The 27,121-nt window shown below is 53.1% G+C and overlaps 2 protein-coding genes across 2 annotated transcripts; both read left to right on the top strand.

Annotated features, from left to right (window-relative positions):
• Nucleotides 1-236: 236 nt before the first annotated feature.
• Nucleotides 237-3,614, top strand: PSMD9 (proteasome 26S subunit, non-ATPase 9). Its single transcript, XM_075434942.1, has 6 exons — nucleotides 237-427; nucleotides 532-634; nucleotides 1,102-1,289; nucleotides 1,750-1,851; nucleotides 2,374-2,462; nucleotides 2,818-3,614. The coding sequence occupies exons 1-6, from the start codon at nucleotides 314-316 to the stop codon at nucleotides 2,843-2,845; spliced, it is 624 nt and encodes a 207-aa protein (XP_075291057.1). The 5' UTR covers nucleotides 237-313; the 3' UTR covers nucleotides 2,846-3,614.
• A 2,581-nt stretch (nucleotides 3,615-6,195) lies between these two features.
• Nucleotides 6,196-26,748, top strand: CFAP251 (cilia and flagella associated protein 251). Its single transcript, XM_075434945.1, has 22 exons — nucleotides 6,196-6,259; nucleotides 6,775-6,953; nucleotides 8,105-8,500; nucleotides 8,646-8,786; nucleotides 9,051-9,160; nucleotides 10,059-10,167; nucleotides 10,600-10,680; nucleotides 11,515-11,592; nucleotides 11,883-11,927; nucleotides 12,262-12,476; nucleotides 13,054-13,248; nucleotides 15,111-15,355; nucleotides 15,448-15,596; nucleotides 16,353-16,526; nucleotides 16,836-17,020; nucleotides 17,533-17,647; nucleotides 17,855-18,018; nucleotides 20,895-20,985; nucleotides 21,195-21,338; nucleotides 24,029-24,257; nucleotides 25,485-25,586; nucleotides 26,519-26,748. Exons 2-22 carry the CDS (start codon nucleotides 6,828-6,830, stop codon nucleotides 26,617-26,619), a joined length of 3,195 nt encoding a protein of 1,064 aa, XP_075291060.1. The 5' UTR covers nucleotides 6,196-6,259; nucleotides 6,775-6,827; the 3' UTR covers nucleotides 26,620-26,748.
• Nucleotides 26,749-27,121: the final 373 nt, after the last annotated feature.

Below are 27,121 nucleotides of genomic sequence, written 5' to 3' on the forward strand. Positions count from 1 at the left end.
CCGAGAAGCTGACTCCGCCCCGAGGCGCTGACCCTGCCCCACACCCCGCCCCCGTGGTGTTGACCCCGCCCCGAGGCTCTGACCCCGCCCACCTCCGGCGCTGACCAAGCCCCACCCGCGGCGCTGACCCCACCCCGAGGTTCTGACCCCGCCCCGCGGTGTTGCCCCCGCCCCCGCGGCGCTGCCCCCGCCCAATTCCCCGCCCCGTGGGCGGTGCTCCCGCTGTCGCCCCCCCGCCCAGCCCCGCCGCCCGTGACGCCTTTTGTCTGCTCCCGGCGCCCGTAGCGGCCGTTGAGGCGCGGTGCCGTTGGCCATGGCGGAGCCCGGCGAGAGCCGCCCGGTGACCATCAGCGAGGTGCAGCAGCTGGTGAAGAGGAAGGACGAGATCGAAGCGCAGATCAAGGCCTGCTACGAGCTGCTGGAGGGCGTCAGTGCGGCGGGGCGGCCTGGGGGGCGGCCTGCGGGGAGGCCTGCGGGGAGGCCTGCGGGGCGGCCTAGGCGGAGGCCTGACGGGCCGCTCTTCCCTCGCAGCAAAAGGGCGTCGGGATGAGCGGGCCGCTGGTTGACGCCGAGGGCTTTCCCCGCGATGACATCGACCTTTACCAAGTGCGCACCGCCCGGCACAACATCGTCTGTGAGTCAGCGGAGCGCTGCTGCCCACTGCCGCCCAGCCCCTGGGCATCGCGGGGGACGCAGCCGAGGGGTGGTGGCTGCAGGATGGGCTGAGGGTGAAGGGGTGGCTTGGCGGTTTATTTCATCGCAGGCTCGCCCCGCACCCTGGCTTTGGGGGTGGCCGTTGCGCGGCTCGGTGGGAAACGGACTTTGGGTGCTCGGTGATTTCGGGGTGATCGTGGGTGTCCGAGCCCCGCTTCCCTGCCTGTTTGCTGAAATCTGTGTGGTGGTTTGCTCTGGGTCTGACGTCTGCTGATAAACATCTGCTGGGCCGCATCAGCAGGGCCTGGCAGATACATGGCAGAAGCTCAAGTCCAAGGCATCGGGAATGGGATTTCCTATGCGGTCGCAGAGGAGAGCGAGTGCTGCGAAAGAACCCGGTGGTGTAACTGTCTCCCGCTCCCCGTGTGCTCGTGGTGTCACCCGCAGGTTTGCAGAATGACCACAAGGCCCTGATGAAGCAGGTGGAGGAAGCTCTTCACCAGCTGCACGCCCGGGAGAAGGAGAAGCACGCCAAGGATGAGGCGGAGGCGTTGGCTGAGGCAATGGGCCAGAGCCTGCCGCAGGCTTTTGCCAAGGTGAACGCGGTGACTCCAGGATCTCCTGCGAGTATCTCGGTACGTTGGTGGGCACTGGCAGCCCGTGGGGAAGGCTGCAGAGAGCAAATGTAGCGGGTAGCTTTCTCTCTCTCCTGTTAATTAGTGGGAATGAGGTGACGGTTTGATTAGGGTCCTTCCCCCCTGCCCATTTTTTTTTTTTGGGTCACGCTGGGATGTGCTGTGGCTAGACCAGTCACTGTACAGGAGTGACATGAGTACTCTCTTCTCAGCTGTCTCGTTGCACCACACAGCTCGTACCAGGCCTCCCTGACCGTTCTGGCCTCAGTATTTCTCTTCCCATAAAACAGGACAGAGGAATGCTCCTTTCTAAGGACACGGGGAGGGTGTAATGTGGTTCGGTTGCATGGATGGTGAGACGAGTAGTGTCGTAGCACACCTCTCCCCACGTGGTGATGCTCCTGTGACACTGCCTGGCTTTGGAGAGGGCAGATGCTCAGCTCCCTTCGCTCCGTTCCAGGGGCTTCAGGTCGATGATGAGATCGTGGAGTTTGGTTCTGTTAACGCAAACAACTTCCAGAACCTGCAGAACATCGCCACAGTGGTGCAGCACAGTGAAGGGGTGAGCTCGTTTCTGCTGTAACTGCATCCTCTTGCCTGTCTCTGTACCTGCAGCTTTTTCTATGGAACTTAGATCCCCGGGATCATCACTTCCCTGTCAGAACCAGTGTCAGATTCAGTCTGTGCTGTCGCAGCCTTGTTCTCTCACAGCATGGAGCTAATTGCTGCTGGGTAGAAGAGAGCTGAGAGGTGTGCGCTCTTTGCTGTGAGCATCATATTGTCTGTTCTCCCCTGGGGAGACCCTGCAGCAGCAGGCTGCGTTGCTGTGCCACTCTTGTGGAGTGGCCAGAGAAGCTGCCACAGCCATCAAGCACTTTATGGTGGAAGTGAGAGATCGCCTGGAGACGTCTCCCCACCAAATGCTCCCTCCTTTCAGATCTAGCCCCAGGGATGGGAATGGGCACTGCTGAAGACCGGCTCCCATGGGCCTAACGTTCTGCTGGTGCTTCAGCAAAAGAAAGAGTTGACTTGGTGATGGAAAGTTTCTGTCTTCCCCCCCCCCCCCCCCCCCGCTCCCTTTCAGAGACCCCTGAGTGTGACTGTGATCCGCAGCGGGAAACAAGTGCACGTGGGGCTGACTCCGAAGCGCTGGGCCGGGAAGGGCCTCCTGGGGTAAGCCACTGTTTCAGTTAATGGAATGGGTGAGGCTTTCACCCAGCTCAGAGCACGTTTCCTGCAGCCGGGCCAGCTCTGGGCTTTGCTCTTGGGGTGTATGGCTGCCCGCTCTGACGGGCTTTGCTGGTGGGTACCAGCTGAGAGCTGGAGGTTGGCAGTTTTGCACAGTGATGTGGAGAGGCGAGTTGCATCAAACACGAGGACAGGGAGGAAGGTCTCAGTGGCTACATTGTCTGGCGGAGGAAACCAGTGGAGGAGGGTTGTGGTGGGTCTGATGCATGCCTTGTCAGATCTGCTATGCTTGTTTGAGAACTGAGAGTTTAGTGTTTCCTTCTACCCTCTTCTTTTTCAGCTGCAACATCCTTCCCTTGCAAAGATGACCATTGCTTGGAAAACAATAAAAATGAAGCTTGTGGCTACTTTCTGGACCCTGATCTGATTTGAAAACTTCACCACGTGTTTCTGCTGAAACAAATGTTTCAGAGGCTGTGACCTCTAGGTGCCAGACTCTCAGAGTCTGGAGAGGCTCTGACAGAGGAAGGTCTGGCTGCAGTTCGGAATCGCACTGGTTCGTCAGGAGGGGCTTGCAGAGTTGCAGGGTGTGGCTTCTCATCTCTTACACCTTGTATCAGTTTGGAATGAGGCTACACAGAGACCCAAACTTCACTTGATACAGGCTCTAAAGAGCTCTTATTTGGTGATAACAGAGCATTCCTTCCCCCCACCCCCTAAAATTCTGCAATGAACATCATCTAATATATGCTAAAAAGTCCCAGGGCACTTCTTTCTTTCTGTAGTAGTAGATCACAGTCAAGAAATACACAAGTTTGATACTTTATCTTTGCTGTGTTGCCACAGCTTTCGAAGTCACTAAACATGGTAAAGGAATTTTTGGAACGTTTAATTATTTTAAGTTAATGAGATAAGGAATAGGGTTTATAATTCTACTTTGCTTTACTTTTAGTATTTTATATGGTCATGATAAAAGTACTCCTAACTTGATGGCTTTTTAATTTTGTTTGCGGTAGTTGGTTTTGGGGTATATAAACTCTTCAAGGGGATTTCTGGGATGACTGGCTTGTTGTAAGTTTGTTTCCAGTTGCACTTCAAAGTACTCTTCTGGAGCAATAAAACTGAGTAATGCCTCTCTCGGTTCTTGTAGAAGTTATTATTTTGGACAATAATTGTGGGCCAAGTGGGGTGGGCTAAGTGCAGATCTGCAGAGATGCAAAATTACGATCCCCTGCCCTTCCAGAGCTGAAGCCCAGGTAAGGTGCAAGCCTTTCATTAGCACTTCATAAACAGGTTGCGCCGCAAGTAACCTGTCACACCTAATGAGCAATTTTGTTATGATTGTTGTTCACCAGACCTGAAATAGGCTGAAGAAGTGGACTAAACCCCAGCCTGTTGAATCGCTTGCCCAGGGCTCTGTGTTGAGTGGGTTTGCCCTTTCGGTGCTTCAGGCGTCTGTGTTTCAGCGTACAGTCCAACGGAGCAGATGCTCACTGGCACGGTAAAGCTTCAAAGCAAAGCTCCTTGCTCGGCGGTTCCTTCACGGCGCTGCGGAGGAAGCGGCAGCCCACGGCAGTGCTCCTGGATGAGCCTGCATCTAGATAATCCCAATCAAACACAGTCTCACCCTGGTCTACCTTGGCTATTCCTGTTTTGTTCTTTCGAGTAATTTTAAAAGGGCTGAAACATGGCACTGTTCGTTCCGTCTCTTTTCTTGAAGAATGGGAGGTGTTCGGGGGCCCTCTGTTGCGTGTGCCTCCCACCTCGCTTTACCAGAGGCAGTTCTGAGGTGAAGCCTGCACTGCTGACAGAGGCCACCGCATCTCCTAAATCCCCTGCAAGATCCCCCTGCAAAGCCGTGTGATGTCCCTGTCTGTAGCTGCAAGGTAAGACTCTCCCTGGGGTTGCTCTGCAGGAGAGCTGAGTCTTGGCACGGGACCGCGGTGTCAACGGACCTGTGTAAAATGAATTTTTAAATGCGTGTTTTATCAGGCTTGGGAGCCTTGTTTTTTTGCAAGAATATTTGTAGGTGCTGCTGCAGTTTCTAAACCCGTGACTGTACCCATGTCTGCAAGCAGCCCCTCTGTTTTGTCCCTCTAAGATGGAATGTAGGTGTAAGTATGTGGGTAAATTGGGTGTCAATTGACAGCTGAAGTGTCAGACCTTGGCCATGTGTCCTTGGGAGATGTGTCAAGGTATCCCAGCTGGGTCTAGCTTTCACCCAAGCTGCAGATGAATCTGGGCCTGGATACCAGTCCAGGAGAAGAAAAGCTCACGGGACGCATCCTTCCAGGCCTTTGCATTTGTGCCTCCCAGGATGAAACGATCTAGAAAACCCCAGCTTTCTGTGCCGCTCCTGCAATGAGGTTAGGAGGTCAGTCCAGCCCCGTCCGCCAGGGAATTCCCGCTCTCGGGGAGCTGATTTCCCTGCCAGCGTGGAGGGTGTCTGCATGCTTCAGATGGCTCTTGGCTCTGTAAGGCTTCGGTAGAAGCGTGTCCCCTAACCCTATGTGTTGTGTCCCCAGCTCCTCCGGTTGTGTGTCCTGACTAGAATGGGTTGAATAATCCTAGTGAGTGTAAAAAAAAAAAAAAAAACACCAAAAAAACCAAAAAACACAAAAAAACCAAAAAAAAAAAACCCCAAAACAACCCACAGATAATGTTGCAAAACCTGCTGTGGATAGGGAAGGTTTGAGCTTACTCCTTAGACCACGCTCAAGCCCCTGCCATAGGACCAGGGCAGAAGGGGAGCTGCTCTGAGTCAGAATAAACAGGATTTTCATGCTGGGGAGCAGAGATGACTCCCCGCACCCTGTATGATCAGGAAACGTGGTCTGGATGCTGCCGGGCGGGAAGGAAAGCACCGTGTCTGAACAAGCTTGGTGTGCTGCAGCGCTGGACGAGGCTGCGTCCTCGCACCCAGCAGAGATGGGGCTGGAGGGCCGAATCCCTGCTCCTGACGCCGTAAAACTCCGCCGGTTCGAAGCAGCGGGTTGTGCCACAGACGAGGAGTTGAGAGCAGCCGCATTTCGACGATGTCTCCGCGCAGCAGGCTCTTCAGGTCGAGGAGATAATGTGAGCTGATAACAAAACTACTTTCCTCTCCCAGCAGGGTACGAGGCTCTTGCTGGGCAGAAGGAAAAACAAATTAGATTTAGAAATTGTTATTATTTGAGCTTAACAGCAAGGCTGGAGCCAACACTTTGGAGCGCTTAGAGCTGATTATCTGCAGTGGTGAAGGCGATAGCTTGGAGTGATGGCTGGAAATGGGGTCTCCTGTGCAAGTGTTGCCCTGGCAGAGGGCTGGGGATGGTGGGGGGACCCGGCTGTGGCTGGAGGCTGGTTTTTCTCGCTTTCACTCTGCTTAGCCAGCTCAGGGGTGCCAAGGGAGCAGAAGCTGCCCACAGCCCCCCCATGGGGGGCATCAGGTAAAAAGTCCTCATCCTGTTCCCCAGGCAGGGCGAGAGTCTGATCTCAAAAGGATCTGACAATTCCAAGGGGGCCTTTGTCACAGCCACAAGCCGCGTTTCAGCTTGGGCAGGGCGAGGGGCTGAAAGTCCCCTGAGCCTCCAGGCTCCTGCTTTGGGCAAGGACACAGCGCTGCCTGTACATGGCAGCCGGTGGGGACGAGCAGGGTCCCCCCATCTCTCCCCGTACAGCCCCCCTCTCTCCCCCGGTGGTTTCCGGGCTGTCGCTGGTGGCAGCCGTTGGCTCAGCTGTTGGCGCAGCCGTTGCCTGGGAACGGCAGTCGGCCACAAACAGAAGCGGGGACCGGCGTGACGGTGAGCGGTGGGGTCCCCAGGGAGGTCCCTCAGGGCAGCGGGACCACAGGACAGCTGGGGAGCCCTGAGGTATGGGGGAGGCTCAGGAACAGCTCTGGGTGACCCCGGTGGGACCTGTGGGGCTGTGGCCTTCCCCAAGCACCCGTCCTGCCTGCCGGGGCCCCCTTCTCACTCCTGTGAAAGCTTTCAGTGTTGGCTCAAATCCAGACCCGTGAAGCTGGAGACGAACCAGCTGCCACCCGGGATTAGCCCTGCTGCTTACGGGGACTGTGACAAATCCCCATCTGAGGGGAAACGTCTGTGCCCGGCGAGGCGTGGAGGCAGATGGGATGGGAGCCTGATCTTAGCTGGAGCAACTGGGGCTGTGCTGGGCTTGCTTGCGCTTGACAGGAGGGTTACTGGAGCTGGAAAAGGGGCTCTGGGACCTGTTTCCCAGCTTCCCAGGTGCCCTTTCCTCCAACTGTGCCAAATTCCAGGTCATTGTGCAGTCAAACCCTGGGTGGGGGGGGGTGTAGTATTTCAGAGCTTCTCCGTGCCCAAGCTCACTGGAAGGAGGGTGAAGGTGCGGATGGATGGTTCACATGAAGTTACAGCAGAGAACCCAACTGGAGGAAGAGCAGGAGTAAGCAGCGAGCCCGAGGAGACATCCCAGGATGGACAGACAGCTTGGGAGACAGCCGTGCTGTCTCAGCAGGTGAGGGCTGCACCTCAGCAAGCTCTGCCCGACACGGGGTCCACGGGCAGGTCCTGATGGAAGCAGAGCTCCAGGACCAGGGGGTAGCATCTCTCAGACGTGGTTTCTCCAGAGACATCCCCGGGGAGGCAGAGCAGGGACCCCACCAGCGGGGCTCGGCAGATGCAGCGTCTCCGCGTAGTCTCAGCTCAGCCATCGATATTTGCTGCGCACTTGAGCTGCTGGAGAGTTACATGAGCGGGAGGGAACCCGGCCTCGTCCCTCTGCCAAAAGAAATCTTATCTTACCTCCCTCAGAAACAGACACGGTGTCCAAACGAGGTTTATACCTTGCATGAGAGAGCTCTAGAAAATCAAGTAGCCCCGCGGGGAAAGGTAAAAGCTGATGTGGATCCCAAGAACAAGATTAAGTGGCCGCTGCTCAGACCGGGGAAGGTCTGTCCAGGGGCTGCTGCGAGCTCTGACACCCTAGGGCTATTTCATATGTTTATTAACAGGCTGGCGAGGGGCCAGGGAGGGCGGTGGTGGGATTTTTTTTTTACCCTCGCTTTCCATCTGCTCGCTGGGCAGCACGGTGGGAGATGCTGGCAGCAGAGCTGGGATTGCTGGAGAGTCCTTTGTGGCCATTTCAGTGCCAGTTCTAGGACCTGATTCCCCTGGTTTTAACCTCAATTTGCCATTGCTCCCTCTCCAGCCCGTGACTGTGTGCCCTGTTGTAGCAATCCATAACCATTGCATGGGGAGTAGTCGGGGATGAACAGCAAAAAGGCCAGACTTCTTGCCTTCAAAGGATGTATAGGTTAGTTTTGGAGAAGAAACTCGGGCATCTTAGCCCGAGCGACAGGAGCTGTCTGGAAGAGGTTCTGGTGTGAGATGCAGGATGCTGTGAAGATGCAAAAAGGACAAGATTAGGTGTGCAGAAAGAGGAGAAGCAATTGGTGGGGATATTTTCCATGGCTCTTTTTTCCCTGGTACAAATCCATAGGCAGATTGGATAGGAGCAGAGGAGTATCTTGATACTGGAGTCTGCCCTGAAAGTGATGTAGATTGGATCTGAGATGTGCCAGGGTGCATTCCCACTAGCCGCAGGGTAGACCCTGGCCAGATCAGCCCGGGAGCCAGCACCCACCAAAACCTCTCTCCCTTTCCAAGGACCCCCTCGCTGCTGCCGAGGAGAAGGAAGAAACACCAGAGGATGCTGGAGCAGATGTACCATCGGATCCCCTGTGGTGTCCTTCAGGAATGGGAATCCCAGGCAGCCTGCTCAGCACCTGGGCTGGCAGGCAGGACACAGCCACCTCAGGGGCTGCCCTGGGAGAAGACACCACTGGGACATCACGCCTGGAAGGTGCTGGAACCTCTGGAGCACCCCCAGCCCTGCCTGAGCCCAAGGGGGTCATTTCCAGCCCTTGCTCAGGCTGCAGGGAGCAGGAACCACAGCAGAGGAGCGGGGAGGACGACTGGAGCGATGGCTCTGCCAGCTTGGTGCGGGCAGCCACGCCGGGGATGCTCTTCCAGGAGGACAGGCAGACCAGCCTTCACCCCCTTGTGAGTGCCAGCGGGCACGGTGCCACCATGGTCTGCACAGCACCTGGTGCTCCTGCCCAGCTCTCTCCTGTCACCCCAGAGGCTTTTTGTGGCTTTTTTCTTTCGTCCTGGTCACTAAGGGCCAGGAGCTGCCTTTTCCCCACAGAGCCTGTCCTGGGTGTTGGGCTACAACAGCAGCCTGGCCGTGCACAGCCTGATGGATGGGGAAGACCTGGTGCTCCTGTACGTCTCCTCCCACACGGTGGTCATCTATGACGTCCTGGGGAATAGGCAGTACCACCTGCAGGTCTGGCATGCAGCCCATGCATCTCCCTCCTCCTCTTCCTCCCCTTCTCCTCAACTCTCTTTCCACTTCTTCTCCTGCTGCTATAACCGGTCACCTATAACTGAATCGAGGGGCAGCCTATGCAAAGGAGGGTTGGAAGGGTGGGAGTGGAGGACCCTTGGGAGGGAAGACAAGGGGAGCTCGTGAGCAAAGCAGCTTAATGGATGCTTTAAACAGCCACCGGGTCTGGAGCCTCCAGGAACTTCTTTGCTTCTCTTTCCCCAGGGCCACACAAATGCCATTTCTTGCCTGTGTGTGAGTGAAGACAGGCGCTGGGTTGCAACCGCAGATGGAGGGCCAGATGCTCTGATCATCGTGTGGGACTCCTTCTCCGGGTAAGCTCCTGGGAACCTCCTGTTTGGAAACCTCTATATCCGGTAAATCACTTAGGACTGACTCCAGCTTCAGCCAAGAGTGAAATGGGAGAAACACAGGGACACGGTAAAGCAGCAAAGGAGCCAAAACCAAACCGATGGCTTCATCATCCTTGTATCACCCACAGATAGGGCTGAGCTCTGCCAGACTGAGCACATCATGTCCCCAAGCTGTAGTATTTTTTAAAAGATCACTGGTGAGTCGTTTCCCAGAGCCATTTGCTTGGGAGGAAGGGATGGAGAGGACGTTGAGCATCAGCCATGGTGCTGGTTGCTGCCGTGGCAGCACCAGTGTTTGCAGACTCTGTTCCTGCCACGCAGACCAGGCTGGGCTGTGCCACAGATTTTGCCAAGCGATTGCCACGAACGCCCTGTGCTGCTGTGAATGCCCACAAGGACGCTACTGGAGAGAGCCCAGCGGAGGGCTACGAGGATAATGAGGGGACTGGAGGAAAGGCTGAGGGAGCTGGGCTTGTTCAGTCTGGAGAAGAGAAGGCTGAGAGGGGACCTTAGAAATGCCTCTAAATATCTGCAGGGTGGGGGTCAGGAGGACGGGGCCAGACTCTTTCCAGTGGTGCCCAGCGACAGGACAAGGGGCAACGGGCACAAACTGAAGCAGAGGAAGCTCCAGCTGAAGATGAGGAAGAACTTCTTCCCTCTGAGGGTGATGGAGCCCTGGCCCAGGCTGCCCAGGGAGGCTGTGGAGTCTCCTTCTCTGGAGATATTCCAGACCCGCCTGGCCGCGGTGCTGTGCAGCCTGCTGTAGGTGACCCTGCTTCAGCAGGGGGTTGGGCTGGGTGACCCACAGAAGGCCCTTCCAACCCTGAACATTCTGTGATTCTGTGACTTTGCTCTGTAGGATACCGGTGCGCACCATCTTTGAGAGTCATCCAGAGGATGGGGTCAGCGCTATTGCTATTTCCCAGGACGCAAAGTATTTGGCAACCATTAGTGCCAGTACAGTGCAGGTAAAGAAAACATCTCCTCTCCTGTAGCTTTGCAGGATTGATCCCTGGCAGCTTTTCCCAGTGCAGCCAAGGGGAAGGGAACATTCAGATGGGGAGAGCAGAAGAGAGGTGGAGCAGGTCTGCGGCGTGATGGCTTCTTTTTCCTGAACCATTGGAGGACAGACCTGGATTTCATTAAAGTGCATGCTTCAGAGTTGAGAAAATGGATCTTAAGTTGGGATAAAAGCTTCTGACTCCAATGCGCTTTCATTGAAGCACTTTCTGGCATTATTTCCTGAAATTAATCTCTCTGCTGCCAGGCCATGCTGGGATTATCCTGCTCTGGTCTTCTATGCTCCACCATCACCTGCAGCTGCAGGGAATGGGGTTCACCTGGCTCCCCTAAGCTCCGAGAAACCCACACATGTCCCTTGGTTTTCCTTTCTCTGCCAGAGAGTCTGTGTTTGGAAGTGGACTTCACCCACAGAGAAACCTGCGTGCAGCACAGAGCTGAGGCCGGAGTTTGGGTATCAGGTGAGTGACCGTGGCCGAGGGATGCAGAGGAGCCCGGCTGGGCTGGACTGGGCAGCCCTGTCCTCACCTCCTCCCCATCCCGTACAGGGCTGCTGGTAGATGCTGGCTGGAGGTGGGAGGCAGGATCACACCTTGTCCTTGTGGAGCTGTCATCACTGCTCCTCCGCTGCCCACCTGCCATGGGCTGCGGAAGGGACACTGGTGGGACATCCCCCACCGCAGCCGTGGCACCGGGAAAAGCCCACGGCCCTGCTGGTTTGTCCTCGCTTGCAAAGGAGAGGGCACAGCTCTGGTGCTTCACAGGGAATTTGGTCTCTGTTTTCAGCTCAGTGTGGGTGGTGAAGTGGGTTTTGGATAAAAGCAGATGTTTTGCATGAAAGAATAAGCCGAAGGAGAGGCTTGGGTTATCCGGCCTGGAGGAGAGAAGGCTCCAGGGAGACCTTATTGTGGCCTTTCAGTACTTAAAGGGGGCTTACAAGAAATATAGGAACAAACTTTTTAGCAGGGTCTCTTCCAATAGGACAAGGGGTAACGGTTTTAAAATAAACAAGGGTACATTTAGACTGGATATAAGGAAGAAATTTTTTATGCTGAGGGTGGTGAAACCCTGGCACAGGTTGCCCAGAGAGGTGGTGGATGCCCCATCCCTGGAAACATTCAAGGTCAGGTTGGACGGGGCTCTGAGCAACCTGATCCGGTTGAAGGCATCCCTGCTCGCTGTAGGGGTTTGGACTAGATGACCTCGAAAGGTCCCTTCCAACCCAAACTATGCTGTGATTCTAGGAAGGCATTGCCCAGCTTGGCATTAATGAGATTTTCACCTTTTAATTTCAGGATTATGTCAGTTTTAACCCCCAAAACCCCTACGAGTTTGTCAGCAACAGCAAGACCCAGGTGATATTTTACCTGTGGGTAAGTAGGGACGTGGGCAGTTGTATTTCTGGTGCCAGACATGCTCCCACCGGGTCAGGAGGCGGCGTGTGGGCTGCACACTATCAAGGCAGCAGCTTCTGGGAGAGGAGCGGGTGGAGGAAGAGGGTGTTTTGTGCTCTCTGGAAGGTCTTCGAGCCTTTCCGCCCCAGGAGCCCGGCTTGGCTGCCACGGCACGGGGACAGTGCCCAGACACTGGGGAAGGGACACGCTGGCACTGCAGGGCACAGTTACAGAAGGCTTGCCCTGGATGTTTTCTCTGCTTTCCCCAGGGCGATGCTGGTTTGCAGTACGGCACTCCGCTCCTGAGCAGGCAGGTGAGCATGGGAGGGACCACAGCATGCCACCCTCTTGGCTTTCCTCCCGGCAGCAGCACTGTCCCTTCCCAACCTCTTAAGCAACAACTGTGGCCATGTCCCCAGCTTCGGTCTCCTGAGGGGACAAGCCAGGATTGCCTGAGCTGAGATCAAGAGGGGCTCTCCCTCCCAGAGATGCCCCACTGTATTTGCTCCTGGGGGTCTTGCCTCTGGTGGTTCTGCCATGGGACAGGGAGGGAATATCACACGGAGGGACCAAGAAGGACCGTCGCTGCTTGCGGAGGGAAGAGCCAGCGTCCAGGACGAACGCACGGCCTCGCTGTTCTCTCCACAGACCTTCAGCAGCGTGGTGGGACACTTCAGCCAGTCGGTTTTTCATTTTAACAACTTGCAAGCTCTGACGGGCACCTCGGCTGGGAAGCTGGTGGTGTGGGACGCGGTCAGCCCCTGCACACCCTCCAAGGAACTGCGGGCCAAGCCACACAACATGAAGGCCACCAAACTGGTGCCTATGCAGGACGGCCTTACCGTGCTCACGGTGTTTGAGAGGTAACGGGATGGCAGTTTTCAGCAGCTGTAGGTACAGTCCTCGGACTTCTCAGCCGCAAAGCTCATGTTGATGAACTATGGCCAAGTGTTGCAGTTTGAAGTCACTTGGCAGCGTGTGAGGACCAGGGAAATTTATGCAGGAAAGTGCTGCTGATTTATGAGCCATTGCTCCGGCTTTTTGCAGCAATGAGTTTGGCTGGGGAAAAAAACAAACAAAAAAAAGAGGTTGAAAACTCATGGAAATGCGATCCCAGCTCAGATACTGGGGCTGCCACGGTCGCGGAGGGTCGTGGATGGGTCTTGCTCAGCCTCCTGGCCTTTGCCGGCAGAGGGAGCAGACAGCCACCAAACGCCTTGACAGCCTTGGAGACAGGGCAGGGGACAGGGCAGGGTCACAGCAGAGCCTGGTGGTTTCTGCACGGCCCTGGGTTTTCCCCCCGCGCATCCGTGTGGGGCTCTGCTCACGCACTTGTGCAGAGAAAAGGGGAAGAGGTTTGCTTCTCCCCAAGGATGCTGTCCGAGAAATATTTGGAGTTCTCAGTCAGTGTGTTGATTAAAGGCTTTCCCTTCCTTGCAGCTGCATCGTGACAGGTGATGTGAAAGGTCAGGTTAAATTCTACGATGGACAGCTGCAGCTCCTCGCCTGCTACAGCCACCCCAAAGTGGGTCCCATTCGCTCCATCTCATTCTCCAAAACCCCTCCTGATCCTCCCGGTGCCTCCCCAGCCTGCTCTACCTCCCGCATCGCCAGCAGCCAGCCCTTCGTCACCAGGCGAGTGCCCCTTTCTAAACCCAGGTCTTCTCCTCCATCAGCCCTGCAGCTTGAAAGCCGAGGAGATGGTCAGCTGAAAGCTGCTGCATGGGCTTCTGCATTGGCTGGAGCCGGTTTCAACCCTCTACCCAGGCTTCTGGGCAGGACAGGGATGCAGGACAGGGATGCAGGACAGGGAGGGAACATGCCACTTTATACCCCTTCTCCACAGATTTTCAGTTTGGGTATTTGTCCCACCTGCCCACCAGAGACAAGCAGGGGGGTGTCTCCTGAGCAGCCTTCTCTCCCTCCGCAGCCCCCCAGCATCTCCCAGAGGCCACCAAAACCCAGGTGGGCCCCAGCAAGTCTTAAATTCTGAACTTGATGTAGTGCCTTGGTGAAGGTGAAAGAAGCATAAATGCGGGCATGGAGATGATCTGCTGGTGCCGGGGCATGCAGCTCCTCTGTCACGTACCCAGCACACCAGGCAGTGCTAATGCCGAGCCTCCAGCTCCCGCTGGGCCCCTTAATCCCCCCTCTTAAACCCCTCCCGTGGATGGGTATTTCCAGTTAGTTTTTATAATGCCTGGGGAAAGATAATTGGGGCAGTGGTGGTGCAGAGACGGCCCCAGAGGTGATGGCACTGGTGCTGGGTTGTGCCACATGGACTCAGGAGCTTGGGACAGCCCCAGCCTGGTCGTCGGCCTGTTTCTGCCCCTCTGTGTGACACGGCTGTGCGTGAGGGTTTATAGGAAGTCTGCAGGCCAGATGAAGCTGTTCCGTGTCTCGATCCAGCCTGCAAGCCATATGTCTGTCACTCCTGTTAAGGCTCTCCTGGCAACGCCTGTCCTTGGCCGCACATATTTTCCAAAGAGCCATGTGGGACAGATTCCTCTCCAGCCTGGAGCAGCACTCTGGGGACCAGTTTGGTTTTCCCTCTCGGTCTCTGTTGTCTTGTTCCTCTTCCTGGGTCGCTGCTGCAGCTCCTGCCGCTTGCAGCTGCTCTGGGCAGCACAAAAGGCAGAAACCCAACGGGAAAGCCTTGAGCCTGCTCGTCTCACCAGGCTGGTGGGATCAGGTATGGCTGAAGAGCCCAGCTAAGGCATGCAGGAGGCACAGTGTCCTTCAGTGCCCAAGCCAGATGTGCAAAAAGTGATGGCTGTCATGGGCTGGCTAGCAAAAGAGGCTGCCGTTTCCCCACTCATGCTGCCCGCGTGATGCAGCCATGCATGCGTGTCTCTGCAGCTCCTAGATCTCTGTGTGGTCCCCTCTTGGCCCCTTAACTGGGCCCAGACTCTCAGACCTCAGGCAGACTGACCACTATACATATTTGTTCTGTGATGTGCCTAATTAATTCAGGCGTCTGCTTTACACATCACCGATGATGCAGCGGGACCCTCTTTGCTGCGTTACGGTCGGCACGGCTGAGCCAACAGACAGGCAGCCGCTCTGTCTGCGCCGCTGGACGCAAACCATCCCCTGACCCTGTCCGTGGCAGCGCGGTCGGCGTGGAGCCACTGACAATGGTGGCATGGAGACATGTGAAAGGACTATTCAGAGTATCCTCAATTGCTCGTTTGTCTGTCTCACACACCAGTGACTTGCAAACGGCAAAAGCTACCCAGATGTCATTCATCTTCTGGCTTGCCTACCCAAGTAGAAAATGCAACCGGCTCCAGTGTCTTCCCGCGGAGATTTACCAGATCGTGAATACAAAGTGTCACCTGCCTTCCAGGTCAAGAAGTGTTTGTGTATTGCCTATTGCAAAATATAAGTGATTGTCCATCGAAGTTGCCAAAAAGGGACTAATGTGTAATATAGCTTGGAGGGACATGAGCCAGCTAGTCTGATTCATCAAATCCTGTTTCTCTCGCACTAAACAGGAACTTTATCCTTTCAACCTCTGATGCAACCGTGCTCCGTGTTGCAACAGACAGGACAAACTTTGAAAAAGTCATGGAAGAGGCGAAGCAAGCTGTGAATGCCATTGCCTGTCACCCCCGGCAGGCACTTGTTGCTGTGGGGAGTCGCTGTGGGCTGCTGAAGGTGTGGGACTACCAGCAGACCAAGTACCTCGTTAGCAGGATATTCACCGAGGGCATCCAGTGCTTGTCCTACGACCCTGAAGGTATCCTGGCCTCATGCCCTCCCCACCTGCCAAGCACTGGGCTTCCTGGGAGGTGCGATTGTGTCGTGAGAGTTTTCTGACATGCTTTTCAGGTTATCTTCTGGCCGCTGGTTTTACTGATGGAGGCGTTTACATCCTCGATGCCATTTCCCTTCAGTCCAGTTGCAAAGAGTTCAAGTTCTCACACGGTCCTGTGACTCATGTTAGCTTCTCTCACAATTCGGAGTACCTCGCAACTGCTGTAAGCTTGTTTTTTCCTCTTGGTGATTTACCTGAGCAGCTCTCGGTGGGACTGGCAATTGCCGACCGCCCTGCAAGGTACGGCAGAGCGAGTGGTGCGGAGGGCTGTCCCTCCCCAGGGGCTTCGTGACTCTGAAACGCTTTTCCTGGCTTGAAGAGTCACTCTGTAAAAACGTCACCAGTCACAGTGGCTCCACAGAGCTGCCGCTGGCACCGTCCCATCGCTAACTTTAGTGACAAGCCTTAGCTCTGCGTCCATCCGTAGAAAGGGCTGGAGCGGGGATTTCCTCCTGGCTGGTGCACCATCAGGGGGGTTGCTCCCTTGGTCCCACGTCTCGGCGCAGAAGTGTCGAGGCAGTCTTGAAGCAGTTTAGCACAGAGGTTGTAGTGAGTGATGATCGGTACAAAGAAAAAGACTCCCCGTTTATACACGGATGCCAGGGCACGGCAGTGGGAAGCATCTTCCTTGTGATTTCTGGGAAGTCACTGAACTCAATTTACTACCTCTCCGCTGTGAGAGCGTGGCGGGGAATGGCCTCCAGCCAGCTAGGATGCTCCGGCCAGGCTGAGGACTGCTGCGATGCTGCCCTTGGGAGCAGCTGCCCAAATCTGTCCAACCCGGTGCTTCATCCTGGCTGTGACTCACAAAATGGAAAGGGCTGAGCTCAGCCCGGAGGGGACACACAAAGCTGCCCACTGCCAGCCAGGGAACGTGCGCAGGGATCGTGGCTTGTTGACTTTTGCGCTGTCATTCCAGGATGAGAAATACTCAGTGACTGTTTACAAGAGAGTCCTGAAAAACGGGAGCAGATGCTGGGAACACCTAGCAGGGCTGCACTCCCACTACAAACCCATCCGTAGCATCCTCTTTGGGGTCCAGCTAGACAGCAACGAGCCCAGGCTCCTGAGCCTTGGGGAGGACCGGCAGCTGGTAAGTCGATGTGAAAGTTTAAAGGGCAATGGAGCTTTGCCATTAAAGTGGTGGACTGGACAAGAGCATCAGGGGAGACTCAGTCTTTGGTTCTGCAGCTCCTGACTCTCTCCCCACTAGCTCCGTCGCAGGGGGTTGTTTCTCAGCCTGGTTTCAGGGCAGATCTGAACCCAGGGTTCAGGGCTGAGACTCTCTTACTGCGGGCTGCTCGCCCCAGCTGCTGCAAGAGATGCTAGATCCAGTTAATCTGCAAGTCAATCTGCTGGCAGACCACAGGGGAGTTGCTGTGTTTCCTCTTCTTCCCTCCAGGTTGAATATGACCTGAGCAGCAGCACCAAGGACCACTTGGTGGTCTTACACAGGGACCGGGTAGAGCAGGCTGCTGTGCCCCTGTGCTTGGCCTGGTACCCACAGCTCAGCACCGAGTCCTTTATCCTCACTGCCAACAACTGCTACAAAATGAAGCTCTACAACACGACGACCAAAAAGTGCAGGTAGGGGAGCGATTCAGGCCTGCCACTGCCTGGGAGCCCCATCCTGACTCTGTGTTCTCTGTCTCGCGTCCACCCTACTCCCACCCATGAGCATGTGTTTGCCCATCCGTGATGCAGATCTTGGGATGGTTCTAGGGCCGCCAGGTTGCTCCATCCTTGTGTCCACTCAGCTGTTCATTAAGGTGTCGTCTAGTAAGGTTGTGGTTGCAGGTGGATCTAGGGCTTCCCAGCACATTGGACTTGAGAGGCAGCAGTTGGACATCAGAGACAGAAGCCCACATGAGCAAAGCACAAGGACTGAATGATCACTGAGCACTAAATTCCTCTCTTAGCCCTGGCGTGGTCCCTTCTAGCCAGGGACCCTGTCCTATCCTGTCCTCTCAGCCAGTAGTACAAGGCCTTTGCACCTACCACACCTCCCCATATCTACCCATCCTTGTGCACGGCAGCTGTTCAGAGAGTGAAAATGTTTTGTGAGCCCTAGAATGGATGAAAATGTCGTTTGCTTTTAGAAAGACCCTTTTGGGACCAACCTATGGCTCCCCATTGGAGAAGATACAAATCCTTCCAACAACAAACACTACGGACCCCCCGAAGCGCTACCTGGCGTACATTACAAAGGACAAGGTATGGAGCCCCATCCACCCCAGTTGTACAAGAGCCCCAGCTTGCAGAGGGTGGTGGTCCCTGGGGGAATTTCATTGCAGACAAAACCAAGCGTAGGCTGGTCCTGCCCGAGACCTGAGGGCTCCTGGGAGTGGGGTGCAGTGCTGCCCTGGTGTGCAGCTCTCCCGCAGGACCCCCAGCCTTCTCAGGCTCCCTCTTTCCTTACAGGTGGGCTTGCAGATTTTGCCTGTCGATGGCAACCCCCACAAGTCCTCAGCTTTCATTTGCCATCCGGATGGTGTCTCTGACCTTGCTAGCTCCTATGATGGACGCTACCTCTTTACAGCGGGAGGGGACGACTGCACTGTTATGAAATGGGAGGTCAACCTGAAGTGAGTACTGCAGGAAGAAGAAAGGAGTCTTGTTATGGCTTTCCACAGCTGCTTGGCCAACACAGCTGAAGCAAATGTTCCTCAGCATGTACACTGAGAATGGGTCTTTTGTCCCGAAGGGTCTCTGTTTGTGTCCAGAGGAGTTAAAGCCAGGTCTCCCGGTTATTTCTGCACTTGTCCTGGTGTATAGGGCAGTGCTGCACTGGTGGGGCAAGGCAGCAGGGTGCTGCAAGGGGAGGGTTTCTTCTCAGGGCTCTCTTGAGCGCAAGTTCTTTTGGGGCAGATGACAAAGCCCTGTAGCTTCACTCTCCTTCCACAGCACCATGCCCAAGACCAGACCAACACACCACATCTGGCAAGGGTGTGTCACAGCGTGGGAGGACTGGTCCCAGTGGCCGTGCAAGCAGGAGACCCACCACTGGCTGAGAGGCACATGAGTCAAGGCTGGCAGCATCTCTGGTCAACACCAGGGGCTGCCAGCTCCCAGACACCTGGCCTGCAACTGGGTTTATTGAGTGGAGCCTCATGCCCTGCATTCACACGGGTTCTCCAAAGGCCCTAGCTCAGCACGGTGGGCATGTGCCACACTGGGGATGGCAGCATGGCAGTGGGGTCAACCTAGATTGCAGCGACCTGTCAGGCCCTGAGTAGTTATGTGGGGTGGCAGCTAAAACAGGAGGGACATAATTTTGGGGTGGCTTTGCTCCCCTCTACGTGATGTAGCCGCATAGTCAATAGGGGGAACTGAACCAGCAGACCTTGCAGGCGGTGGCCGTAGTACCTATACAATACTCCAGTTTAGGAATCGGTACCCAAATGGTAAGAAGATGAGCAGAGGCTTTTCTGGTTCTTGTGAGGGTGTGGTGTGTGTGATGGGGGATTGTCAGGGTTAGGCAGGGGATCAGAGGAGCGGAGCTGGCTGCAGGAGGAGCGTACGGGACGGCTGCTGATCCAAAAGTGTCTGTTCTCCAAATGGGATAGGCCAGCATTTGCTAGGAAATCCCCCCTGCCTTTGAAGACTGGATTTAGGACAAGCCACCTTAATCCTATAAAGCTTAGCTTACACGAGTAAATGGACTGCAGTAAATGGGGTGGCTGGAGGAGTGAAGGCTGCTTTTGGAAATGAGGATTTCCAGGCTCTGGCCCAGAGCGTCGGTGATAAACCCTGCCAGGTTTCTTCCGCCTTTCTCTGGAAGTGTGCGATTTCCCTCTGCCAGCTCCCTTGGGCAGCGGTGCCAGACGCGTGCTCCCACGTGGCAGGCGGGTACCGCAGCAGGGGCAGGATATATATTTTGGTTTCTTTGCACATCAAGGACCAAAGCTGCTTGTTGCAAGGTGTGTGCAGGGCAGAGGGTTCTCCACTTGCGCGTGTGGCTGCACACACCCGGGAGATACGCGTGTGTATCGAAAGGGAGCAGCCAGCTGCGAATGAGCTGAAAACTGCCAGTCCAGCGCGGAGCAACTTTTGTACTTCAAGGAGTGGAAAGGGAGCTTAGCCCATGTCGGAGCTAGAAAAGATCGATGGCGTGGCACGGTCTCTGTCAGTGTGTGGCTGTTTTTTTTTATTTTAATCCTGCATGTCACACTACTAGCACAGAGCGCATCTCCTGGTTTCTGGCAAATCAACCCCACCGGAGCTGGCTTTTAGCCCTCACTCCTATTTTTGCCTTTTGGAGCGCACCTGTGAAACACCATTGCCCCTCACCTTCTTAGGAAAAAGGCTGGGTGGTTAAGACATGCCTAAAACACTTCTTGCAGGTACTGCTTGCTCAGAGGAAAGCCCAGAGGGTGCTGAGCCAGCTCACCTTCATGTGCCAGAACAAAGGAAACCTGGATGGGAAAGCAACGGGCTTATTTATTTTCTTTTCCACTTTGTGTGGCTTAAGCAGTCGGGGGTCAGAATAAGCGACATTTTTAAGGAAGGCAATAGAATATAAATGATCCTTCTTTATAATGGTTGGCCAGGGTCCAGGCAACATTGAATTTCTATGTAATTTGTTTTCAGAGCGAAGCTCTTGATGAGCTAATTATCATTTTATTGCTGCTTCTGGCATCTTGTGCATCTCCACTGTGCTTAATACCCAAATAACTTAATTATGAAAAAAGCTTGAAGCTTGCAAAAAAAACCCAGTGGAAGCAGTGCTACAGAGGTGTGAGTGAAAGCTGCAGCCTTGCTGCCAGGCGCGGGGTATTATGTGGCAACGCTCCGCCATAATTGCGCTACCAGGCTTGGTTTCCTTTTTCATCTGACAAGCTGAACAGATTCTTCTGGCTCCAACTGCCTATGAAATTGAAACAAAGAGGTGGCACTCGGACGCTTCCAGTTTAATGTAGACTGCACCTGTGACACAGTCACCCATTACAGCGGAGGAAGTAGCGTAATGGATTGCACTGAGTTATTGGGGAAGAATGTGTTAGATCAAGGAATAAGGAGCTTAGGTTTGTGTGGTTTATTGCAAGCACCAAACCCCAGCCCTCTCTGCATGTTCAAAATGCTGATCTAGCTAATTCATCTCCCTCAATGTCTCTATAAGGAAGCAGAAAAGCTAAATGCCAGACACCAAGCTCAAGTCCATGGAAAAGCTCCTGGCTCCCAGCCCTGTGCTCATTCCACTAAACAAGAGGACCATTCAGTAATAATTAATTCCCACACTGTGCTATTGTATGTAAAACCTGGGCATGAAATATGCCACAGAAGTGCAGGCTGATGATAAAATAGTACATGGTTCAAGGCGATGCTTTTCTTTCCTGAATTCTGAGGCCCGGGGATTTTATTTATTTATTGAAACTGTCTGCGAACAATGACTAGAAAGGGAACCGTGAAATCTCTCCTCACATGAACCCTTCCTGTACCTTCTTTTCTCTGCTTCTGCCAGTGCCTTGGATGCTGCTGCTTCCCTCGGTGGGGAGGACCTGATCCCATTCTACAGCCTACTGGATGGCGGCAGAGAAGGCAAATTCTTCAGGGTAATTATGCTCACCGTGAACGCTGTCTGGCAACCTCTGGTCGGAGTTTAAGATTCATTTATACAGGCCTGACATTTCTTTATTTTTTGTCCATCTCGCCTTTAACAGCAATCTCATTGATATGCTTGTTAGTAAATCTTTAAAGGAGCCTTATCTTCCACTCCTGTTGGTGTCTGAACTTTACAGTATTTGGTCTGCATCCCTCACAGGAACTGGAAGACTATTTTTACTATGCACAGCTGTGCAGTCATGGTATAGACACGCTGGAGACCAGACAGGTGTCAACGCATATTCCCTTGGAGGAAATTCCTTCTGTAATGAGAGCAATGGGATTTTATCCATCAGAGGAAAAGGTTGGTCACCTGTTTTTATTGTTGTTACTAAAAGAGAAAAGAGCGGGAATCATTGCGTTTACTAAGTGTCCTGAGGGCCAGGTTCTGACTGTTATGCTGGATGGCTCCAGAGTGTATTTGCTGGCTTTCAGCCTACTGAACCTGGTTGGCATCAATAGAGTAGTGGTCGGAATCTGGCAGCAAATTCTTCACAAAGTAATGATTCCTCACTAGAAAGCTGGACAAGCACAGCGGCAGTCTGGGCAAACCTGGAGCCTGATGGTTCAGAAGCATTCAACAGAAGACCTCAGGGTCTTCTGGAGGTTGAGTGCTCTGCCACTGCTGCAGAGAAGTGTGCTTCTTCAGAAGATGAACTGAGAATGTTGAGGAATGAATCTTTCTTCAGCTCCCGAGGGCAGCAGCCTCCAACTTCCCCCAGTCCATGGGCTAAAGCGCCTGGTGTGCGGGCAGCATTGTGCTTTGGTCTCTCTGCGACTTCCACTGCTGGCTGAGCTGCTTCACGTGCTGCGTGAGCTCGGTGAGCCGTGGGCTGGGTCCCTCCAGGTCGGATGGAGGCTCAGCCAGAGTGTTCTACACGTTACCAGCATGAGTGGGAATGTCCAGCTCCATGCAGCCACTCGCTGGGACGTTGACAGAGACTCTTTTTCTTGTTCTGCCTGGGACTGATGAGATACTGATTTTAGACAGAGACAGAAGCTTTTATTCCCATGAAACTTCAAACTCTTTCATGACTGATAAACTCTGCAGGAGCTCTCTCTGAGCTTGCCTTTCAGGTTGCAGAGCGGAGCTTCCTATCAAACATTTCTCAAGAGCTTTTTAGCTTCAGATTTGACAGCAGACAAAGACAACTGATTTAATAAGGGTGCTGCTTCTTCCCCTTTTGTGGCTGTTTCTACAAGGCAGTTTGTATTGTATACAGACCTCATTTGTAATGTTGTGACCTGGCAAAAGGGTAATTAAAGCGCATGAAAAAAAAATTACTGAATCCGATGCAAGGAGATTTAAATAACAACCTCTTTGCACCAGCTACAGCCCTTCAACGCAGGAGGGGTTCTCCCAAGGGAAGCCGTACGTCGCTGCGCTCCCTTCATCTTTCTGCGGGGGAGGCTGCGTTTGTCTCTGCCGATTGCACAGGAACCCCACAGGCTGCGGAGTCGGTGCTGTGAGTCAGTGCCACCCCATCTGCCCGGGCATTCTCTCTGCCAGGAGAGCCAGCAGACGGGAGGCAGGACCTTTTGCCACAGCCACCACCTAGCAGACTTGTTTCGGAGCCCCTGCAACTCGCAAACGTTCGCCTGAGCCAGGACTGCTTTGCCCTTGTGTCAAGCTGTGGTGTTATCCCCTCGTACTTTGTTAGTGCTTTTCCTTGGCTCATTACATTTTCATCTCTTGGGGACACAGAGAACATATTCCCCTGGGAAGTGTCTCTGGAAGAGTAACTGTTAACCCCCCTCCTGCCTCAAATCACAATGAAAACAGCAATTCAGGCACGGAAACAGAGGTGCTAAGCTGCTGTGAACCAGGCAACCTACAACTGGCTTCTCAAAGCAGGCAGGACAGTATTAAAATCCAGAGAGAAAGTTCATCTCTCTAGAGTATTTTAATAAAGGAAAAGGAGGAGGGAGAAAAGGCAGCTTGGGCTGACTAGCAAAGCTTTTGGGAATTGGTGTTTTGCTTTTGTAGTTCAGTGGGGCTGACATAAAACCTAATCCCTGATCAGCCAGAGCTGAGTGAAAATGACTGTTCTTGCCTGGTGTGACATTCGCTACAGGAAAAATCTAAGGGGCTGAAATTTCCCTCTTCCCCGGGCTTCATTCAGTGGAAAAACTTGTGACACAAGGACAAAGGCCCAAGGCTGAATGCAAAGTCCTTCCCAGGGAGACCTTGCACAAGCTTCCCTTCCCGGGGAGCAGCGGGCTTGGTACGTGTTGGCACAGGGAATTCTCCCGGCGCTTCCCCGCTGCCCGTGTATCTGCATAGGGGGCTGCCTCTTGGAGCACGAGTACAATGACGGCATGGAGCAGATCTTGCCTTCCGGACACGCATCTGCACAGCTGCCAGCCGGGCTGACTCACAGCATCAGACTGCAGGAAAACCACTCGTATCCAGCACGGGCAGTGCTTGCCCGTTTGCCTGAGAGAAGAGCGATCCAGCTGTGCAGGACATCAGCCCCTCCGAGCAAATTTCAGATTTGGCTTGTGCAGAGGCAGATCTGCACCAGACGCGTGTTGGCGGGGGACAGACTGCTGATGCCGGCCGGGGTGGTGCAGACTGTGTGCAGCCCGGTTATGTCGGGACTTTCATGCACTGACTTTTGTAGCGGGGTTGTATATTTACTGCTTTGTGGTTTGCCTGCCCACTGTCCCCAGAGTGGAGACACAGCTGCAGCAAAGGTACTGGTAACAGCTGCAGAGTCAGAGACCCTATCGCAAGAAAACAGAGGAAATCCAAAATGACTACACAACTGCTACCCCCATCTTTACCGAATATTGTCACAACACCAAGCACGTAACCGTTTGCCATGTCCATGCTCAGCTGCTGAGTGCGAGCTCGTTACTGGGATACGGCCACGGCATCTGTGGTACCAGTATGTGCACGATTACGGTACATTGGCATTCATGAGATCGGAAACTGGCCTGACATTCTGCAAAAAGAAAACATGTAACTATTTGTCTTGCCTTGATCTTTAGATTGAAGAAATGACAAATGAAGTAAAATTCAGCAAGTATGTGGATACTGGAGAACAAGTGACAAAAATCAATTTAGGGGATTTTATCAAACTTTATATAAATCATCGACCTGCATTTGGCTTGTCAATGAAAAAAATACAACAAGCGTTTCAGGTTCTTGGTTATGATAATGAGAACGGAGAGAAAGTTATTGACAGAGGAGACTTGCTGTTGCTGCTTCAGTGCAGAGGTGAGTTATTTCTTTTCTAATATTAGCTTTATGCTTGCTAGTTCTGCCTTCCATTTCAGAACGTAGTCACTGCAGCAAAAAATTAATCTGGAACTATAGCTTGGTAACCACGGCAGGCATGTGGAGCCACCTGTCTTAAAATTTTAAATTGAATAATCACTTCTATTGTCTCAGCTGCACTCCTTTTACTGCTCTGGAAATCTCTGCTGGCCTGAAGTATCTTGTCTGTCAAATTATGAGTATGGATCTTGGCAAATTGTATCCCTCTCCCAGCATACCCTTACCTGAATCATTGTTCTCCCTTCCAGCCACAGTCTGCAGACAGGTAGTACAAAGCTGAAAAAGAGGGGGGGACAAGAAAGGAGGGATGAAATTAGTCAGTCATGGACTGAATTGATGTGTGACAGACAGAAAAGAGGGGATGGTTTAGTTCAGGTGAATCAGAAGGAGCTCGGCAAAGGCATGTATGAATATGCTCATGGCCAGTGCTGTAGGGAGGTAAATAATGAACTTCTGCTGTCTTGCTCCTGGTGTAAAAGCAGGGAGTATTTAGTGCAGCTAAGCATTAAAACAGGTAAAGGGAAATGCTGTTCTACTCAGTATATCACCTGGCAAAACTCCTTGCCACAAAGATCCTTGGAAACCAAGGATTCAACCAACGTGAGGAAGGTTAGTTGTTTCTATGGATGGTGTGAACATCCACAAATAGATGCATTAGAATGAACAGTTTCATAACAGATCTATAAGTTTATGCCTCAGAGCGGGGGCCAGCCACTAACTGGGAACAAGTGCTATGTCCAGGTTGTTCCAGCATACCAGATCGAGACTTTCTGCACCTTCCTCTTCCCTCTCTGAGTGGAAATGGCTACAGCTGTGGACATGGGGCGACATGGACTGTGGTGCCAGGAATTCTTCAGTGGGAACAGAAGCTCTAGCCTGTGCAATGTAGCCAAACGAGCTGTCTGCATCAGAATTTCTCCCTTTGATAAATATTTTTGCACAAAACACAATATGCAAGGACAATTTTTCTTAGGATCAACATTTCCCTGTGTTGGGATCACGCGTTTTGACTGGCAATGTGTAGCTCTATCTCAGACAAGCCTCTTCCAAACTATCCTGGTTTTTCTGGATACTGTTCTTGTTTGAGTTGTCTTCTAATTTTTTTTTTTTTTTTTTGTGCTGACAACACCGTAACCCCAGCGGCTGGTTTTGCTTTGTTGCGTACAGGAGAGCATATGACGGAGGATGAGCTGGCACAGTGCCTGACCACCCTGATGGGCAGGCGTCCGGGGGGAGGAGAATCTGAACTGGACACCTACGATCCCTCAGGTACAGGATTAGCATTCCACACAGCACAGAAGCAGGATCGCTTCAATTCCCAAACAGGATAATTTAAATTGCAAACCCATTACCCTGTCAGGCCAAGAGCTGTCAAAGACACTCAGATGGGATTGCAGAAATAGTTCTAGAGCTATGGATTGTCCTTCATCCGTGCAGCAATTGCATGGGTGTATCTAAAAATAAACGGACAATGAAATAGAACGGGGACCTGACAAGATTACATCGCTGTTCATCTGCTGGCTTGGAACTGAAATTAGAAACACAGAGAGGAAGGTTTACACGCCAAAGTCCACAGGCAAAAAGGAATCCTACCATACACCAAGTACAGTGTTGATTCCATCCAGGCAGCAGAGCCCATTGTCAGGGAGCTGTTGATAACTACCCCATTTGTCCATGATTTACATCCCAGCCTACACCAGTCTAGAACAGCAAATTACAGCATTGATTTCAGCCAAGTGGCATTGCCTGCTGGAACTGTTGGGAAGTGCCACATTTTTGTACAGTTCATGTCCTAGTCCAGAACAGCATCCGGTCAGAGCTGCTGGCAATGGGCTGCACGCAGCGAAGGTGCCGCTCCTGAGGGAGCTGCCCAGCACCGCAAACTGGCTTTGCAATTCCTGGATTCCTCGGGATCCTAAAATCACATCAAATCAACAGGGTGTAAAAGTTTCATTCGGCGCTTTGACTCTTCTGAGGCAGGGATCTACTGCAAGGTGAGGCTCCCAGCCTTGCAGGTTCCATAGATTCGATCGCTGATACGAACACACAAAGTATTCAGCTAGTAAACAAATACTTTATCATGATTACTTTGTACATCCTTAAAAGCATTCTGTCCACTTACTGCTGCTTATAAATTTTACGGATCTGTAAAGCCGTTTTTACGTTGCTGTTGTGCGTTTTGTGTTGTTTCTGCTCTCCAGGTGTGGTATCTTTGACTGAAGAAGACATTCCAGAGGAAATCACAGCAGAGATATTCGCTGCTGACATTCTTGGCTTACCCAAAATAACAGAAGAGAGATGAATCTTCTATGAAACGACAGAAGCACAGCTGCCACGTTTTCTGCTTGTTCCTTCTTTCCAGTCTCCCCTCCCTAAATGCCTGCAAACTTTGTGTTTATTAAAAAGTAAAGATCACACAGTTTCCTATTAGTCAACCTCTAGCATAAGCCCCCAGTTTAGCACGTGCCACAAACCTATGGGATCAAACCTATGCAGGGAAACACTGGGGTGGCTGTAAAGAATGCAGCAGTAGTTGCTGTGTTGTCTGCTTGCATTCACCACCTCATCCTTGGCTGAAACCTTCCTAGAATTCATTTCAGGTGGGTTTATGCCAGATGGAGTCAGTTCATTACATTAAGACAGTATTTATTTGTGCAACCTGACAGCAAAATAGCAATGTAGAAGTATTGATTAAATACAATGATAAACGTAGTGTACAAAATGCTTGGACAGGTTAGAATGGATTTGTAATTATAAATCCTACGGACCTCAGTAAAGAAAGGAATGCCGTGTTGCACATTAAA

Source organism: Opisthocomus hoazin, chromosome 13, assembly GCF_030867145.1.
Source record: "Opisthocomus hoazin isolate bOpiHoa1 chromosome 13, bOpiHoa1.hap1, whole genome shotgun sequence".
NCBI lineage: Eukaryota > Metazoa > Chordata > Aves > Opisthocomiformes > Opisthocomidae > Opisthocomus > Opisthocomus hoazin.